The sequence below is a fragment of the Heteronotia binoei genome, chromosome 7 (assembly GCF_032191835.1).
Source record: "Heteronotia binoei isolate CCM8104 ecotype False Entrance Well chromosome 7, APGP_CSIRO_Hbin_v1, whole genome shotgun sequence".
Lineage (NCBI taxonomy): Eukaryota > Metazoa > Chordata > Lepidosauria > Squamata > Gekkonidae > Heteronotia > Heteronotia binoei.
Window position 1 is genome coordinate 54,691,245 of NC_083229.1, and position 20,472 is coordinate 54,711,716.

Below are 20,472 nucleotides of genomic sequence, written 5' to 3' on the forward strand. Positions count from 1 at the left end.
GAGCTCGATGCCCCTATCCATCCCACCCCGACTCAGGTACAGGACCTCCATCTTAGATGGATTCAGCTTCAGCCAGCTCTGTTGTAACCACTCAGCCACAGCTCCCAATGCCTCGGACAACTGGTCAGGGGCAGTGACTGGCCGGCCACTCAGCAACAGATAGAGCTGGGTGTCATCAGCGTACTGGTGGTAACCCTGTCCAAAAACTTGGGCAATCTGGGCAAGGGGGCGCATATAGATGTTAAATAATATTGGCGAGAGAATGGCTCCCTGCGGCACTCCACATATAAGTGGATGCCGCAAGGAAGTCTGCTTGCCAAGCACCACCCTTTGTCCCCATCCCCGGAGAAAGGAGGAAAACCATTGTAAGGCCATCCCTCTAAACTCCAGCGATGGCGAGGCGGTGGGTCATAAGGTCGTAATTGACTGTGTCAAATGCTGCTGACAGATCAAGAAGTATCAGCAGCGCTGACCCGCCTTGATCCAGATACTGTCTTAAGTCATCTGTGAGAGCGACTAGGACAGTCTCCGTCCCATGGCCCGGGCAAAAGCCAGACTGGAATGGGTCCAAGGTGGATGTCCCATCCAGGAAAACCTGTAAGTGCTCCGCCACTGCTTTCTCAACTATGTTACCCAGAAATGGTAAATTTGAAACTGGGCGGTAGTTGGGCAAGACCCCAGGGTCCAAGGATGGTTTTTTCAAAAGTGGACGAACCACTGCCTCCTTCAGTTTCTCTGGGAAGGTCCCTGTTGAAAGGGACAAGTTGACAATATCACGCAGAGAACCCCTGATACCATCCCGACTGGCTTTCACCAGCTAGGATGGACAGGGATCCAGGGGGCAAGTGGTTGGCTTCACTGCAGCCAGGATTCTGTCCACATCCTCTGGCAAGAGCCCACTGAAGCAGTTCAATATAGGACTAGAAGACAGCCAAGGGGCTTCCAGCTCGCGTACTGTATCAATCATGGCAGGTAGGTCCTGGCGGAGAGTCAGGATTTTATCTGTGAAATATGTTGCAAAAGCCTCAGAGCCAATATCCAATTCTCTACCATTTTGATTGCCTAATGGCAAAACTGTTAATGACTGAATTACTCTAAAAAGTTGAGCTGGGCATGACTTCGCAGACTCTATGGAGACCGTATAGAACTCTTTTTTAGCAGACTTTATAGCCCCTTCATAGACCTTTATAAATGTTCTATAAGAGGTTCTTGACTCTTCGTCACAAGCACGTCACCACACACGGTCTAGCCGTCTAAGTTGCCATTTCATCCTCAGCAGCTCCGTGGTATACCACGGGGCAGCTTTGGTGTGAGAACAAAGAGGGCACTGGAGAGCGATGTCATCAATGGCAGTGGAGAACCGGGAGTACCAGTCATCCACTAACTCATTCAATGATCCATCAGGGGGCATTGGATCCCTCAGAGCCTCCTGAAACTGCTCGGGTCCATTTGGCTCCTTGGGCGAGCATAAATCCGCTCACTGTCTAAACAGGAGGGAAGTTTCAGGTCTAACTGGGCTTTCAGGGCATAATGATCTGACCATGGAACTGGCTCTGCTGCCACGAGATCTGGTAATATACCTGCCCCAAAGATCAAATCCAGTGTGTGACTGGCCTGATGTGTGGGAGCCGATACAAATTGGCTGAGTCCTAGTGTCTCCATAGACGACATCAGGTCCTGTGCCTGTTGAGATGCTGCATTATCAACATGGACATTGAAATCCCTCAGAACTAATAACCTGGGGAAGTCCAATGCCCAGGTGGACACAGCATCCAGCAGGGCAGGCTTTCTGGTGGTGCAGTAGGTGGTTGGTACACCACCCAGATTGCCAAACTTTCCTCAGCTTCCCACACTAGGCCGACACACTCAATGCTGGCAATGTTTGGGGCATGAAGCACCCTGAAAAAAAAAAGAATCCCGGATAAACACAGTGACTCCGCCCCCCCCCGCCCACTTATTCGAGACTGGTGGAGGACATTGAACCCTGGTGGGGTAAGCTGGTTCAAGGCAACAGTGTCATCTTCCCACACCCAGGTCTCCGTCATACATGCCAGGTCCACCTGCTGCTCCACAAGAAAATCTCACAGAGTAGCTATCTTATTATTGATTATCAAAGATTTCAGGTTTTCACGGCTGGTAACATCATTAGGGTTTGTAGAATCTTTCGGGCTCAAGTGCCGTGTTCTGTTTTTCTTCCAGACGTTTTGTTCTCAGCAGGATGTTCTCCACAGCTGAGAATGAAACGTCTGGAAGAAAAACTTTCTCCAGTAGAACATGGCACTTGAGCCCGAAAGATTCTACAAACCCTAATTATTATTGATTGGCCTGGCATTAATCAACACCAGTGTCGGAGATGGGATCTTCCTAGCCCCACAACCAACATGCCTTGAGATGGGACATAGGTGGGAAAGGGCCCAAGCATTTCCATATCTCTGGCCCCTTCCTTTTCTTCACACTCTGTGCCCACCACCATACCTTCCTTACCCCTCAATGACCGGGATCCCCGACCCTAACATGGCCTCCCCAGCGTAGTGCTATCAGGCCAGGCAATGACCCTACTAACATTTACTCGTGGGCCAAAATGTGGACCTTCTATATCTCTGCCCACTTCCCTCCTATACCCACTCCCCACCGACCCCTGAAAATCACAATCTACCCTTCTCACTTTTCCAACAAATTCAATGCACTAGCTAGCAAAAACCACATTACAATCTATACAACCTATACTTAAAAACCTAATTTGATCCTTTTAGTATGTACAATAATTAATTAATTAATCAGTTTCCATAGCCAAATTTTAATCTTATCAATTAACTACCTAACCACTGAAAATTCCAATTTAGTCAATTAATAACAATAAACTCTAACACAATAAATAATCACAATCTGTAGAACTAACAATAATTTACATTAATGGTTACAAAAAATACAATTCATTGGCATAGATAAAACTAACATCTTAAATAATTTAGCAGCAGTAAAATTTGGCTATAGCAGCAAGTTTGAGGTAGATATTACTAATTATCAAGCACTAGGTGTTAAGTGCTAAATCTAAAGCGCTGCATGCTGATGAAATGTAGTAATTAAAGTCGGTTATAGCAGTCCCAGGAACATAAAAGACTTCTCCGTTGGTCATAAAAACAGTTCACAGTAAGAATCTCTTCAACCCATCTCACCTTCTCTTCTTTGATGTTTAAAGTTTTAATGTTAGCCCTCTTCCAAGACAGACGAATAGACTTTGAATCCTTTTGCAGGAGTGACCAAAGGAGAAGGAGCAGGAGGTCACCCCAATTATAGTGTTGGACTTGATTCAACAGTCTCGGCTCAGTTCGACAATTTTTGGGCCACATCAGTTCAGTCTGACAGTTATCAGCACGTCAGAGGCACAGAGACCTTCCAGAGGCCTCTCAGCCTCCCAGCTGTGTTATTGTTAAACATATAGATGTTAAACATCATTGGCGAGAGGATAGCTTCTTGCGGTACACCACTTTCTAGTGGATAACACAGGGAGGTCTGCTTGCCAATCACCACCCTTTGTCCCCAACCACAGAGAAAGGAGGAAAACCTCTGTAAGGGTCATTAGATTGTAATCAACTGTGTCAAACGCTGCTGAGAGATCTAGAAGCAACAGCAGCACTGACCCACCTTGATCCAGATGCCTTCTGAGGTCATCTGTGAGGGCAACCAAAGCAGTCTCCGCCCCATGACCAGGACGAAGGCCAGACTGGAAGGGGTCAAGGGCAGATTTATCTTCCAGCAATGCTTGGAACTACTCTGCCACCGCTTTCTCAGTCACCTTTCCCAGAAGCGGTAAATTTGAGACTGGGCGGCAATTGGCTAGGACTGTTGGGTCCAAAAATGATTTTTTCAAAAGCAGACAGACCACTGCCTCTTTAAGCCTAGCTGGAAATGTCCCTGACGCAGGGATAAGTTGACAATCCCAACTAAAGAACTATGTATACCATCTCCACCTGCTTTAATGTGCCAAGATGGACATGGATCCATCTTGGGCAAGTGGTAGACTTCACCACAGCCAAGATCCTGTCCACATCCTCCAAAGATAGACAGCTGAAGTTGTCCAACATGGGACCAGAACATAAGAGAAGCCATGTTGGATCAGGCCAATGGCCCATCCAGTCCAACACTCTGTGTCACACAGTGGCCAAATATATATATATATATATATATATATATATATATATACACCACACCACCTCCTGTGGCAGTGAATTCCACATGTTAATCACCCTTTGGGTGAAGAAGTACTTTCTTTTATCCATTTTAACCTGACTGCTCAGCAATTTCATTGAATGCCCATGAGATCTTGTATTGTGAGAAAGGGAGAAAAGTACTTCTTTCTCTACTTTCTCCATCCCATGCATTATCTTGTAAACCTCTATCATGTCACCCCGCAGTCGACGTTTTTCCAAGCTAAAGAGCCCCAAGCATTTCAACCTTTCTTCATAGGGAAAGTGTTCCAACCCTTTAATCATTCTAGTTGACCTTTTCTGAACTTTTTCCAATTCTATAATATCCTTTTTTGAGGTGCGGCGACCAGAACTGCACACAGTACTCCAAATGAGGACCGCACCATCGATTTATACAGGGGCATTATGATACTGGCTGATTTGTTATCAATTCCCTTCCTAATAATTCCCAGCATGGCGTTGGCCTTCTTTATTGCAATCGCACACTGTCTTGACATTTTCAGTGAGTTATCTACCACGACCCCAAGATCTCTCTCTTGGTCAGTCTCTGCCAGTTCACACCCCATCAATTTGTATTTGTAGCTGGGATTCTTGGCCCCAAAGTGCATTACTTTGCACTTGGCCACATTGAACCTCATCTGCCACATTGATGCCCACTCACCCAGCCTCAACAGATCCCTTTGGAGTGCCTCACAATCCTCTCTGGTTCTCACCACCCAGAAGACTGACAACATACTTCCAGTTACCATACTGTATCAATTGTTGCTGGAAGATTTTGACGGAGAGTCGAGATCTTATCTGCGAAGTAGGTCACAAAAACCTCACATCCATTATCCAATTTCCTACCTTTTTGATTGCCTATTGGTACCTTAGTCAAAGATCGAATCGTTCTAAAGAATCGGGCTGGGCGCAATTTCGCAGACACAATGGAGGCCATATAGAAATCTTTCTTAGTGGACTTCACTGCCTTCTCATAGACCTTCAAAAATGTTCTATAAGAAGTTCTAGATTCCTCGTAAAAAAATCTCTGCCACACTCACTGTAGCCATCTAAGCTGCTGCTTCATCTTCTTCAGCTCCAGGGTATACCAAGGGGCTGCTTTGGTGCATCTGCGAAGAGGGCACCGGGTGGGGGGGCAATGTCATCAATGGCAACAGAGAACCAGGAATACCAGTCCTCTACTAACTCATCCAGTGACCCACCATGGGGCATCGAATACTGCATATGTTAAGTTTATCTAGAAAAAAATCCTCCTTGCTAAGTGAAATAGAAACTGCCATCCACTTATAGTATTAAGAACTTTTTTTCCCCTTTGTAGGATGGCTTATGGATTCCGGGCACATCTTATGAACCTAGGTGTGTATTCTCTCGGACTAATACCACTAACTATTCTGATCACCCACATAGACCCAGGAATGTATTTCAATGGAACACAAAATCAACCAGGACCTTTTGACAATAAGGTATTAATTGCATTAATTACAGTTTATTAATTTGGGGGATAAAGGATGGGTCTATCAATGATTCTTAGCCAGGATAACTAAGGCAATGAGCTATGTTAGGGACAAACAACATGCAAAAACTATTGTGTTCGTAACCTGAGTGTGAACTTCAAGAGACATCAGAATTGAAAACAGAAGGTTGGAGTACATGGTCTCAATCTGATTGAACAAGGCAGTTCTTGTATTCACTTGGAAACAAGCAAACCTGAGCAACCAACATATGCTCTTAGGTCATTTTATTTTCAACTGTGAAATTTTTTTCTCTAAATGAACACAGTTTAAAATTATAACTCTTACTGTATTTTAATTATTTGCACAGATTATAAACAAGTAATTATGGGCATAACCCAACAGTATTGCTAGGCAAATACAGAAGGTTGCTCAATGTTATGGTCCCTTAAAGGTTGTCATAACAAAACCCAGAATGTTTCTAAGGGTAATATGCTCAATACTAGATTCTTTTCAAAACAGGACTCATATTTTTTTGGGGGAGGCTACATTTATACTTCTGAATCCAATTTAGCCAAGTGAGAAAGGCCTGATCTAAAAATCAGTCTTCTTCCATATGTTATTTTTTGTCCATTTGTATATTCATCAAAGAACTTGCTTCTCCCTAATTTTTTTTATGTAGGTAAGTAACTAGGAGCAGGGTCTTCTAAGATGTAGTGTCAGATTTACTGTCCTTCAAGTGGCAGATGATGACTTATTTATTCTCCCAGGGTCTCTCACCCCTCAAAGGACAAAAGGAATGCTGTTTTAATCCTACACATCAGCTGTTGGCTTCAACGTTTATAACTTCCTGAAGTTTTTATTTTTCTGGTGTTTTATTTATTTTATTTTATTTTGCAGATTTATAGGGTGCTTTTTCTCATAATGGGCTCAGGGCAGCTTCCAACATAGTAAAACAATCAAAACAGTTTAAAACAATTAAAACAGTTTAAACAGTTTAAAATTAAAGCAATTAAGCACCACTCACATTAAGGCGGCATGGATGGTGAGGACAGATCAGTGCAATCAATGCAGTCAGTGCAGGGGGTCCAATTTAGATGGTAAGGACTCCCGTCTGCCTCAGCCATAGGCCTGGCAGAACAGCTCCGTCTTACAGGCCCTCTGGAATGATAACAAATCCTGGAGGACCCGAGCCTCCATAGGGAGCTGATTCCACCAGGTCAGGGCCAGGGCTGAAAAAGCCCTGGCCCTGGTCGAGGCAAGCTGGACGTCTTTTGGGCCAGGGATGGTCAGAAGATGGTGACTGGCTGATCATAGTGACCTCCGGGGCTCATATGGGGAGAGCAGTCCCACAGGTTTGTCGGTCCCAGGCCACACAAGGCTTTAAATGTCCATATAAAATCTTGAAGTGGATCTGGTACTCAATTGGTAGCCAGTGCAGACTGCGCTGCATCAGCTGACTGCTCGCCCATACAGGCGATTCAGACAGCAATCGTGCTGCCCCATTCTGCACCAGCTGGAGCTTCCGGATCAGCCTCAAGGGCAATCCTGTGTAGAGCGAGTTACAGTAGTCCAACCTGGAAGTGACTGTTGCATGGATCACTGTAGCTAAGTCCCGAGGGACCAGATAGGGTGCTAGTTGTTTGGCCTGCTGAAGATGGTAAAAGGCAGATCATGCAACAGCTGTGACCTGGGCCTCCATAGAAAGGGTGGCATCCAGTACCACACTCAAGCTCACACACAAGAGATGCACCAGTACCACACTCACACACAAGAGATGCACCATCCGGAGTGGGGAGCCAGATGCCCGATCTTAGCCCCCCCGACCCATATACAGAACCTCCATCTTAGTTGGATTAAGCTTCAGCTGGCTCAGTGGAGCCAACCAGCGACTGCTTCTAGCGCCCTGGTTAGATGGTCTGGGGCAGAGTCTAAATAGCCGTCCATCAACAGATAGAGCTGGGTGTCATCTGTGTACTGGTGACAACCCAGCCCAAAGCCTCTGGCAATCCGGGCAAGGGGGTGCATATAGATGTTAAACATCATTGACGAGAGAATAGCTCCCTGCAGTACACCACACTCTAGTGGGTGACGCAGGGAGGTCTGCTCGCCGATCACCACCCTTTGTCCCCGACCACGGAGCTTTTAGCTTTTGTAATTTGATTTTTCTATCTTTGATTTTAATTGTGATTTTATTAATTCATAATAATTCATTATGCATTAATTTTAATTGTGATTATTCATTAAAAATAAATAATAATAAGTAATTTGTTAGAGGCCTTGGAAGCCACTTTTCTGGCTGAGAGGATATTTATTTATATATTAGGTTTATAATAATTATTTATTATATTAGGCTTATAGCCCACCCTACCCCTGCACAGCAGGGCTCAGGACGGGTAGCAACAACAGTCAACAATACATTAAAATAAATAAATTAGTCATTATATAATAAAATCCAATACCTAACAACAGTTTTAAAATTGACAATCAGATGACAATCAAAGATTTGATACCGCTAGTGCGTCTTCTCTCATAGGAGATTGTGTTTCATGTGTGACCGTGGTTGTTAAAATGGTAATTAACAGATGGACTACCAGAGCAAGGAGAAATGCAGATGGAATTCTACTGTCTCAACCATTTATATGCTGAGGTGCAAATTCAGGGTATACCTTTTGCATGGGTTTAATGAATATACAGTCCCTCACATAAGTTGATAATGAGAAGCTTATTTAGATTAATTTTGATTCTCTGGGCTCATTGTGGTCCAAGATGCAACATATTTAACGTAGCAATATATTTTATCTGAACTTCCTCCAAAATGGGATTTTTTTTTCAGCCTTTACATGCTTTTCTGTTATAAGGTAATTATGATTTTTGAGAAAGGGAGGTCTTAGACTTTAAAGTTTTAAGTATCAGTAACTGGCAGTCATATGTTATCCAACTACCAACATCTCCTAAAATAATTCAGAGAATATTCTGAATCAGAAAAGTAGGATGTGAGGTATTAACAATTATACAGTCTGTGTTAACAGAGCATCAACCTTGGTAGTATGGTAGACAATACCTTGATTCACTAGAGTAGTATTAAATAGGAACAGAAATGGAAACTTCTATTAATAACATTTTTCCATTTCTACTTTTTTTCCTGCTTCAGGTTTCATACTTCATAAAAGTATGCATGTGTTTGGTTTTTATCATGAGTGTATTGGGAATTTGCAAAGAAATAATACAGCTGTTCCAACAGGTATGTGTGCATATGTTATGACTTTTTCTTATTTGAAGTTTGTTTGTTTTTAAGCATGCAGAACTATATTTTGGATGGCAAATCTTTTTTCATTCTGAGAAAAAATATATACCATCAGCTTAATTATGTTCACACCCCCCTTCACAAAAAATTAATATTTATTGTCTTTATACCCAGAAACTTAGGTATTTGTTGGATTATTCCAATCTCCTTGACTGGACAATTCATAGTACAAGCATCATTTTTGTATCATCTTTATTTATTAAAATTGATCAAGCTGCGTTACAGTGGGAATGTGGTGCAGTTGCTATATTCTTGTCATGGATGAATTTTTTGCTGTACCTGCAAAGGTAAATAGCCTAATCCGGCAAGAATGCCTATATAAAATGTCATAGGACTAACACTGCATAGGGAAGATATTATTAAATCCATAGAACATTCAAAGGACTGATTTTAAGAGACTCTATTAGTATAACCTGGAATTGTAGTGTTAATGTGTAAGTGTTAAGTGCCATCAAGTCTCTTAGGTAACCCTAAGAAATGAATGATCTTCAATTAATGAAGGTTCTTTTATTAATTATTCCAAGAATTGTTGTATATAAGTAATTAATGTGTCTTTTTATTAAGTAATTTAGGCTTGTATTCAGAGTTGATCACTTATTTACTTAGAAGGATGCAACTCTGTTTAGAATTGCACTGCCAGACTCAGAAGGGCTACTGAAAGAGGAAGTTTCTTTTCTTAAATAAAAATACATATGAATCCAATTTTCACATGCAGATTTTTATTACTAAACTGGGGAATTGTAAAAAAAAAGAGAAGCTATCTGTCTCTATTCTTAGCTAGGAGTACTTAAAAGAAACTTGATGTGTTTGATCCAAGACAACTATTGCTAGGAGGAATATCTCATTTATGAAACAGTTCCTCCCTTTGAGAAACAGTGCTATCCATTAATGGAAGATTTCTCCAACAATTGGAAGATAACTTTGGATCAATGTAATGTTATTTTTATTGCAGGAAAATGAAAGCTGTGGGATGCTGGTTTTTTAATATAAATATATATTTATAAAAGAAATAATTCAAAAATATTGTTAGTCATATTATCTTTATACATCTTCCTAGATTTGAAAATTATGGGATCTATGTTGTGATGTTTTGGGAGATTCTAAGAACTTTGCTCCGGATTGCTGTTGTGTTCTTCTTCTTGATCTTGGCATTTGGGCTCAGTTTCCATGTTCTTCTTGGAACACAGGTTGGATATCTGATGGTTGCGCTATATGTTGTTTTACTGTTAATAAATTAAAACAATGTTCTGTTTTGACAAAAACATTTTATCAGCTGGGTGAAACAAATAAGACCCTATGACATTTTCCCAGTCCCTTCCCATCAGCCCATGATACATTTCAGAAGAGCCTTGTGGGCAATGTGCTTTGTGGCACAGATGGCTGCTGTAAAGAAGATAAATTGGGTGAAATTGCATGCTGCAATTACAAGCCATGATCTCTGTCCTGCCTCACAAACAGCTGATAATCCATTTCTAGATAATGAAATGGAAAATCATTTGTGTGTGTTTGCAGTTATCATTCATAACTAAAAAAGTATACTATCTTCTGAAAATCCATGTATATAATTACTAAAACAGCCAATTGAAATTGTTCTTAAATTTGTTAATGAGAAATGATATGAAGAACAAGATTCTGTTTAAGAAGGAAAGAGTAATAGTTGACAATCCAGCTACATTCTAGAGCTGTGTTTATAGTTTTAGATGAAGAGCAAGTGTGTGTATTTGTCCATGAAAAGTGGTAAAATATTGGTACAAGATAGTATGATGATTGCCTCTTTTTCTTCCTTTTTGTTTACCTTTTAGCAACCATACAGCCGTCCACATCTTTCTGTAATGCAGACATTTGCTATGATGTTAGGAGATATCAATTACCATGAAGCTTTCCTAGATCCATTGTTCACCCATAGATTGCGTTATCCATTTCTGAGTTTTGTAATTCTCACTGTCTTCACCATGCTTATTCCAATTCTACTTATGAACTTGCTGGTAAGCATTAATATGGAGACTGATCACAGAACCTCTGTGTGTGTAGATATGCATAACTGGATAAGATAGATGCACTTTTGTGCAAAAATACAGCTTTGGGTTATAGATAATACCATGTCAAAAATAATATTTGCAATCAATGGAACTGAACTATTCCATATGGGAAAAGCATGGAGTCTGAAATAGACTAGTGAGTCTGTTTTGTATCTTTTTAGATTGGTTTGGCGGTTGGGGACATTGCTGAAGTGCAAAAATTTGCTGCGCTGAAAAGGATTGCAATGCAGGTTAGTGATGCACATTACAGAGTTGGTATTGCTTATAAGAAGCAATTATGAGTCTGACTATGATCTTTAAATTATTTTCATAATAATAGACCTAAAGCCTAGTGAATAGTTCCTGTAGGCAACAATCTTCTATAATCACATTGTTGCATGAAGGCAGGGCTTTTTTTTTGTAACAGGAACTCCTTTGCATATTAGACCACATACCCCTGATGTCGCCAATCCTCCAAGAGCTTACAGGGCTTTTATTACAGGGCCTACCATAAGTTCTTGGAAGATTGGCTACATTGGGGTTTGTGGCTTAATATACAAAGGAGTTCCTGCTACAGAAAAAGCGCTGCATGAATGGATCTATGAACTTATATCTAACAGTCACTCAGTTTCCTGTCACAATAATGGAAAGCCTTGATTTTACCTTTATTTCAAACCTGATGATCAGAATTATCTGTTACATTACAATGTCTAGCATTTTATGCTTAATACTAATCAAGGGGGGCTGCATAGCTCTGTGGAGATGCTGATGGTCTGCATAATCACAGTTCTTTAGCCTCATGCAGTTAGGAGTTTGTATTAAGACAATTGTTCATTGTGTTTAGGTCAACCTTCACACAAACTTGGAGAAAAAGCTTCCATATTGGTTTCTTAGCCGAGTTGATCAAGAATCAATCACTGTGTATCCTAACCGGCCAAGATATTGTGGATTTATGGTAAGGTGGATAAAGAATTATTTCTAAATTACTAGAAGTAGGGCCCGTTGTGAAGAAAACTACAACAGGCTCTAGAAGGAGACTCTGGGCCCACCACCCTTGCTGTCTTCCCACCAACTCAAGTGACGGTATTGACTCCCTCTCCACACCTCAGGGATAGCTTATCTCTGCCATATAGAGAGCAGTTGTAAATCTGAGTGATCTCCAGTGGTTCCCTAGGGGGAAATGGCATTGTACCTGTCTGAGGTCCCACCCCTCTTCAAACTCCACCCTCTTAAATATTCAGGAATTTCCTAACCTGGAGTTGGCAACCCTATCTCCTTCCCTTTATCTGCCCCTCTGACTTCAGCTTTCCATCACCTTCTCCCTCCCTGCAGCCTCTACATAGGTTGTTTTTTTTTCCACAGTGGGGGAGGGGGAAGCAGTTTGCATCATTCTTCTCTCACAACCCTGTGAGGTAGGTTAGGCTGAGTCTGTGACTGGTCCAAAATCACCCAGTCAGCTTCCACAGCAAGGACCTGGGTCTGACAGACTCCACTCGAAAGCCTTAACTCCTATGCCCCCCTCAAACTCCACCACTGAATCTCCAGGAATTTCTACCTCAGAGGCCTTTAGTGATACCTTTCAGACCAACAGTCCGTCTCTGATAATGTTGTTGATCTTAAGCACCCAGCTTATCCATTCGCCCTGCAAAGCAGTCATTGTCTCCAGGAGAAGTGATCTCTGCCATCTGGACATTAGTTGTAATTCTAAGTGATCTCTAGCCCTCACCCGGAGATTGGGAACAATGGTTCCCCAGGGGGAAATTTTTGGTTTGGAGTCTATGGCATTGTATCAGTCTGAGGTTCCACTCCTCCTCAAACCCAACCCTCTCCAGACCCCACCCCTCAAATCTCCAGGAATTTCCTAACCTGGAGTTGGCAATGTATCTCCTTCCCTTTATCTGCCTCTCTAACTTTAGGTTTCCATCACCTTCCCCCTCCCTGCAGCCTCTACATAGGAAAACGACAGTCTTTCTTCACAGTGGGGGGAGGACTAAATCAGTTTCCATCATTCTTCTCTCCTCCGTGTGATCTGAACAACAACCCTGTGAGGCAGGTTAGTCTGGAAGTCTTTGACTGGTTCAAAATCACCCAGCCAGCTTCCACAGCAAAAACCTGGGTCTGGCAGATATCACTCTGAAGTCCTAACTTCTATGTCACAGTGGCTGTTATAGGGTGGCTGTTGCTGAACAGTAGCAAGCAGCCAAGCTTAGGGTAGGTAACCCCCAGGTGGAGCCATCCCTTTATCTGCCCCTCTGACTTCAGGTTTCCATCACCTTCCCCTTCCCTGCTGCCTCAACACAGGAAAAAGACAGTCTTTCTTCACAGTGTGGGGGAGACCAAAGCAGCTTACATCATTCTCCTCTGTCCCCTTTGATCTGAACAACAACCCTGTGAGGCAGGACAGGCTGAAAGTCTGGTCTGAAATCCCCCAGTCAGCTTCCCCAGTAAGAACGTATGTCTGGAAGACCCTGCTCTGATGTCCTAATTCATATGCCCTCCTCAAACTCCACCACAGAATTTCTAGGAATTTCCCACCAAGCAAGGTACCACTAAAGGCCTCTTGCAAGTGCCACCCCAGCCTTGCTATCTTCCCACCCATCCAAATGAAGGCATTGATTCCCCCCGCCACACCTCTAGGGGAGGTGATCTCTCCCATCTGGAATTTCCTAACCTGGTGTTGGCAACCCTGCAGCCTCTACATGGGAAAAGGACAGTCTTTCTTCACATGGGGGGGGGGGGAACCAAGCACCTGGAGGTTGGCAACAGTGGTTCCCTGAGAGGAAATGGTTGGTAGCATCAAGCAGCTGACACTGTGAAGAAAGCCATTGCAAGCTTCCCTTTCGCTCCCTCTGTTTCTCTGCTGGTGTTCAACTAATATTCCTTGTCAGTTGATGTAACTGCTACTGTTTGTGTGGATTAAAGGTAGGAAGGTAGACAGAATGAACTAAAAAGACTGAAAGACAGAGATACAGAGAAAGAATGAGAGAAAGAAGAGAAGGCAGAGGAAAAAAAAAGAGAGGGAGAAAGGAGTGAGAGAAACATAAGAAGAAAGAAGATAGACAGGGCCCTGAGGAGAGGCAGTACTGATCAGTAAGCCCACAGGAGAATCTGTCAGCAGAAAACTGTCTTACTCAAAGGTCAGTGACCTTCTGGTGGGGTTCTTGCCTGACAGGACTGGCGGTGGGCACGGGGGGGGGGGGGCATTCCAGAAACGGATTGTGAGCCAATCCTGCAAGAATGTGGGGAAGGCTGCAGGGGGCGGGTGACAGAGAGGCTACCCAATGGTAGTGGGAAGTGGTGACAGACAAAGTGTCTGCCAATAGCTGGTGCACTGCAGTCCCGGTGACTGCAATGAATCAGGATGCCAAGATTTGCCACCACAGCTTTGGTTTTATGACTAAAGGTACTCTGGTTAATTTATTTTAGCCGAAAGATTTATTTTAAAAAAAAAACCTGTTGCCATTGTTGAACAAAGTCTTTTCCTACTTAAGTCAGTAAAGAAAAACAGAAGTCAATCAACTTCAAGAAAAAAAAATTAAATTTCTAATTTTATTTTAATTTGGTTTTGCAGAGTGTGTTCCAATATTGCTTTGGATGTGATGATGCAGCAGCAGATACTCAAAGTGCTGACACAACGTTAGAACTAGAAGTACTGAAACAGAAATACAGGTATTAAGAAAAATGGTACTGAGGTTTTTGTTAATGGCAAAATTACGTTTTTTTGTTTTTTGACTACTTGAGCCAAAAAGTTTTATCAGGGCTTTTTTTGTGTAGAAAAAGCCTAGCAAGAACTCATTTGCATATTAGGCCACACCCCCTGACACCAAGCCAACCAGAATTGCGTTCCTGTGTGTTCCTGCTCAGAAAAAAGCCCTGTCTTTTATGGGAGTGAGCCATTCTAAATATTCAGCATGCACACAGTGGAATATTATTTTGAATGTACAGAATGGAAAAGACTTAGAAAAACATCTTAATACAGTTTTCAAAGTATATATTTGAGATTGTCATGTAAGCCAAATTACCTTCAAAAAGAGGTTGGGGAATTTAAAAGGTAGGCAACTCTGGCTCAGCAGGATACGGAACCAATGTATACAGGAGATGACCTCCAAAAACTCCCTCTTAAATGATGAGGAGACTAATTAAATGAAATAATTGGCTTTTAATAGAAAAATAGAACACACATACAAGGCAATAAAATCATACAACACTCACTCAGACCTAGGAAAATAGACATGAAATTGATAGGGGTAACACAGGGATAAAAACAGACAAGGGGATACTATACCTATTGTCATCTTCGTCTGAAGCTCCAGTAGCAACAAAAAGGGAATGGGGGAACAAGACACGGCCAGACAGTGGAGTAGGGTAACTGTCCGAAGCACACTAAAGGAGAGGTGAGCTTGACCTTTTAAAGACTACCTGGCACCCTCAGGGAGAGCAGGTCAGATGACCTGTGACATGAGGTCAGGTGGGATGTGATGCAGGGTCACATAGGGTATGACAAGTGGAAAGTGGGATGCTCCAGGATGACATTTGGAAAGTGATTAAGGGTGATGGGATTAACATTCCTAGATAAAGTTATCTAAAAGGTTAATATAGAGCCAAATTATTATCTTACCCAACAAACACAATGGTGATGGTCTCCTCTGGAACATCCATTGTCCTTAACACATCTGATATTTGCACAGTTCATTGTTTAGCTTCTGGTTTAGGATGGCTGGCAGGATGCAGTTTACAGCTAACTTGATGCATTTATGCAAAGTCCAAAGTATACCCTGTGTATGTGGATCTCCCGCTTCACTCCTATGGCTTCCCAAAGGGACAGAAGGGTGACAGTTGCTGTTGTTAGCCCAGGCAATGGCTTCCCTTGTATCAGGAGGCTGGAACAGCAAGGCTGGAGCAGCTATGCTGAAACCATGAAGCTGAACGACTCAGGACAGGCGCACTTTTCGTCTGTTCCGTAGCCGGGACTGGAACGCCGCCGCCACAGGAGGTGGTGGCTGCTACAAGCATAGACAGCTTCAAGAGGGGATTAGTTAAAAATATGGAGCAGAGGTCCATCAGTGGCAATTAGCCACAGTGTGTGTGTGTGTGTGTGTGTATACACACACACACACACACACACACACATATATATATATATATATATATATATATATATATATATATATATATATATATATATATATGTGTGTGTGTGTGTGTGTGTGTGTGTGTATAAATTTTTTTTTGGCCACTGTGTGACACAGAGTGTTGGACTGGATGGGCCAATGGCCTGATCCAACATGGCTACTCTTATGTTCTTATGTTCTTAACGTGATGTCGACTGGGAGTCTGTGTAGCCGTGATGGTATCCAAGCTGTGTGATGGCTGCTTGGATGATATAATCCCCAAAACAGTTGGCATAGAACAGGCAAGGCCTATGCCTGGCGCAGATGCTTGAGAGTCCTGCGTGTTTTAAAGCACCCTGCCCGCTAAGCCAGAGATCACAATGTCCATTTATAGAATGGAAGAGGGCCTTTGCTCACAGCCAGGGAAAGCAAAATACACTGTTTAATGGACTTCTGTAGGACATGCATTTCAAACTATACCATTGGCCTGATCAGGGTAAAGGAAATATTACAGCATCAGTCAAAGCAGGGTTTTCAGCTGTATCCTTTTTTATGTTCTTAGGTTCTTGGAATAAAAAAACCCCAACTGTTCAAGGCAGAGGATTAACAAACGCTGAGAGTATGGGACAATGAAAGAAAAAAAGAGCAATTCTGCAGTTCCCCATCAGTGTAGGAATGTGCAGGCATCCCTGCTTCAGGCAAAACATGACTAAGGGGAAGGGACGGAAGCAGGGAAGACATTCATTTAATAGTGGTAGCTTATTACTGTTTTTTAAAACCATCCTTGCAACAGAAATAAATTGCTTGGAATATGAAAATGAAGTAGTCCCTTGCTGAAATAGTTTAGGTGTAGGTATAGTACCATGTTGTGAAATGGGTAATTAAAATCTCTTTAAAAGATTTTTAAAAATCTTTAATGTTATAAATCTCTCTCTGTCTCTCTCTATCATTTTGTTTTTATGTTTTAGACTTAAAGATATGGCATCACTCCTGGAGAAACAGCATGACCTCCTTAAGCTGATTATACAAAAAATGGAGATCATATCTGAGGTTGAGGATGAAGATGCAAATGATTTATTCCAGCACAAATTTCGGAAACAACAACTGGATCATAAGAGCAGCAAATGGAATACAGTATTAAAGGCTGTAAGATCCAAAGATTCCTAACAGTTTACTAGCAGGAATTGTGATGCACATGACCACTGGAACCACTGAAAGGCATAGGTTCAGGCAGGAAGCCTCTCAGTCAGTAGCATGCAGACTTTCAGTTGCTGAATGACTAGTGGACCCTTCCTGATGTCAACAGCTCATATAACAGACTGCTGGTTGACCAATACCTCTCTTTTGTCCACTGCAGCTTTTCTATAGTTACTATAGCCTGTGTATAGGTTATTATGAGAGCAAACTTAACCAGGTCTGTTCAGAAGTAAACCCCATTTTATTCAATGGGTCCAACTCACAGAATAGTCATCTGGGCTCTTAGTTTCAGAGGCTGTTGTCCAGCTGCATGAAAATAATTTTAATAGCTTTCAAACCATGGGTCGGATCCATTGGGAAAGTTCCATGTGTGGAACTGTCTTGCACAAGTGTAAGCGCTGAAGTTACTCCCCACTGTCTGCTTGTGCTGTGAAAGCAATTGTATCTTCCTGTCTCTCTAGTATGCACAATACATAGAATAAGGCATTGTTTAAATACAATTTCAGGACTAATTCAAATGAAATCATTTGTGCAAACTGCTCATCAGTATTTCGTTTAAAATATATTTAAGCTCTGCATTCTGCTCCAGGTGTGGAGCTACTGCTTAAACAAATGGAACTATGCTAAGTGCATTTTCCTTTCCATTTATGCATTGCTATATCAGATCCCATGTATAGGAACATATTCTCAATAAAAAGTTAAAAACAATAACTCGGCTTTATAGCTATGTATACAGTGAAATTATAGATATACAGATACATAATTTCATATACAGTTAAATTATGGATCTTTGCTGGTTCATTATGATCAGTCATTCTGATTGTTTTCTTTGCTGGTTCATTATGATCAAGTTATTTCACAAGATAAACTGGAATAAGGAAAAGAAGCACTTGTTCTTAGAATATGCATCCAACTTCTGAATATAAATTTAGATCTTTATGTTTCCATTATTTCAGTATATCACGTGGGACATATGTACTGAGATGATTGAATCAAAGCTAAACATTTCGAAGGCCTGTTTTCGACTGGAGTGTAAAACTCCCGTAAAAATCATGGGTCTGTAAAATATATAACTTTGGTGGGATTGAGCATTTTGTCACACAAATTTAACAATTGAAAAGTACCAATTTATGAAATAAAAATAGTAAAAGGAACAATATTCTCAAATGGAGAGTTACTGGTGAAGAAGGTTGTAGCCCATATTTTGGAATAACACAGGTTGGGACCCAATGAAATGCTAGTAGAAAGTGTTTGCTGACATAACTCTTTCCCACTAGCAGATCTTCAAGTCACTGCAAAGCTGACTCTGGAAATTACAGGATTTGCATGGACAAAGAACCTGGGGGACTGCAGGGAGAACAGAAGTTAGTCAAAATCGCCCCAGCACATTCTTGTGCCAAAATTCTTGTGCCTTGTGGGATAGCACGGGGTATAAGTCTCAAATTAAAATTAAAAAATAAATTAAAAAATTTTAAATACCCCTAATTCCCAGTAAATTAAATACTAATTTGCAAAAGAACATGAGATTAAATTTGGATTTGTGTTCATTTGACTGCCATTTTAGTTTAGTTTACCAGTTCAAAATGGTTAGTTTGTTGCAAGATTCTGTAATATCTCTCTTCTGCTTCTCATAAGAACTGGTATAATAATTGCATGGCATAAAGCATATGATGCTAGAAATAATATAACAAAATGGCAGCCTGTACCGGCATGATAGCTACTGTTAAAGTAGTATGGTATGCTTCCTCATTCAATAAAGGTCCTAATAAAATCAGCTATGCTTTTGTCTGTCATTAAGTTAGGGGTTTTGTCCAGTGATACATTATATTTTTTTTGTTACCCTTGCTATAAATGGTAATTCAGATTGCTGTAAAAGGTAATGATTATTTTTTAAATTTTAAAGTATTGTTATTTTAAAAACTTAAATTGTACAGGCTTAGTTGTGTTGCCAATTTTAAAAACAAAACAAAACAAGGTCTTTGTTCTGCCAAAGAAGTTACACATGGGTAAGTTATTCTTTTCACACCACCCACTTGCAGTCCGTAACATCTTAACTCATTAGGGAGAAGGATTCTAGCCTTGTGTTCCCAATATTCTTCATCTACATATGAAGGAAGAATATCAAAAGTAATTTTCCATATGTCATTCTCACCTCTATACATTTTTACCTCATGGCCTAAATTAAATCCATGCTCACCCCAGAATCTTACAGTGACATTAGGGACATCCAAACTTGTGTGAATTCATACTGCATTGCAGCTGCCCCAAGTGATCAATGAATCGGTTGAATGTTTGCCAAGCTACTCATCAGAGTTTGCCTGCACATCTATCACAACAGCACATACACACATGATTGGCCATGTCTATGCTTTGTGTAACTTGTGCACAGTTTTGCAAAGGACCATGGGAGTTGTACTTTCTCCATGTTATTAGTTGCCAATACTATTTTTCTTTAAATCCCTCCCCCAGTGATTCATACCCATGTTATTCATAAATGCCAATCTATCACATTCTGGTGCGTCGGAATGTTGGTGTGGGCACAGTATGTGTTAGAGAAGATGCAGGAAGTGTCATGAAGCTCTGGTTTACTGGAATGCTTTCACTGCAGCACAATTCTGAGGTTTGTTGCACCTTGCAATGGGGGGAGGACAGCACCTGTTCCCTCCCTCGCCACACTAGTACAAAACAACTTGGTGAACACTTCTACCATTTAAAAATGAAAAGACCACATCTATTTTTACAAACAGAAACACATGCTGCTGTCTTGCCAGTGCTACCAGATGCAGCCAAATCTATTAGTCTTTGGTTCAAAGTGCACCAAGATTTCAGTACTCAGGGTATTCCAGGGCTCCACTCCACACACTTTTCTTCCCAATAATATGGTTAGTATCAATCTCCCCCCCCCCAAAAAAAGCCCTACTACTACTGTACAATGACCAATGAGTTCATAGCGGGTTTGGGACATATGCCACACCAGAGGAGAGCCAGTTTGGTGTAAAGGTTAAGTGTGCGGACTCTTATCTGGGAAAACCAGGTTTGATTCCCCACACCTCCACTTGCACCTGCTAGCATGGCCTTGGGTCAGCCATAGCCCTGGAAGAGGTTGTCCTTGAAAAGGCAGCTGCTGTGAGCGCCCTCTCCAGCCCCACGCACCTCACAGGGTGTCTGTTGTGGGAGAGG

General features: G+C 41.7%; 1 protein-coding gene across 2 annotated transcripts in view; it reads left to right on the plus strand.

Moving 5' to 3' along the window:
• TRPA1 (transient receptor potential cation channel subfamily A member 1) overlaps positions 1-17,981 on the plus strand; it is a 56,982-nt gene extending 39,001 nt beyond the window's left edge. For both annotated transcript variants that reach the window (XM_060243646.1, XM_060243647.1), the window contains exons 19-27: positions 5,527-5,671; positions 8,814-8,903; positions 9,081-9,253; positions 10,024-10,153; positions 10,769-10,951; positions 11,167-11,235; positions 11,829-11,939; positions 14,556-14,653; positions 17,064-17,981. In XM_060243646.1, the coding sequence (XP_060099629.1) occupies positions 5,527-5,671; positions 8,814-8,903; positions 9,081-9,253; positions 10,024-10,153; positions 10,769-10,951; positions 11,167-11,235; positions 11,829-11,939; positions 14,556-14,653; positions 17,064-17,262 (1,198 nt within the window). In that variant the 3' untranslated portion in view covers positions 17,263-17,981. The remainder of the gene's footprint in view (positions 1-5,526; positions 5,672-8,813; positions 8,904-9,080; positions 9,254-10,023; positions 10,154-10,768; positions 10,952-11,166; positions 11,236-11,828; positions 11,940-14,555; positions 14,654-17,063) is intronic.
• Positions 17,982-20,472: the final 2,491 nt, after the last annotated feature.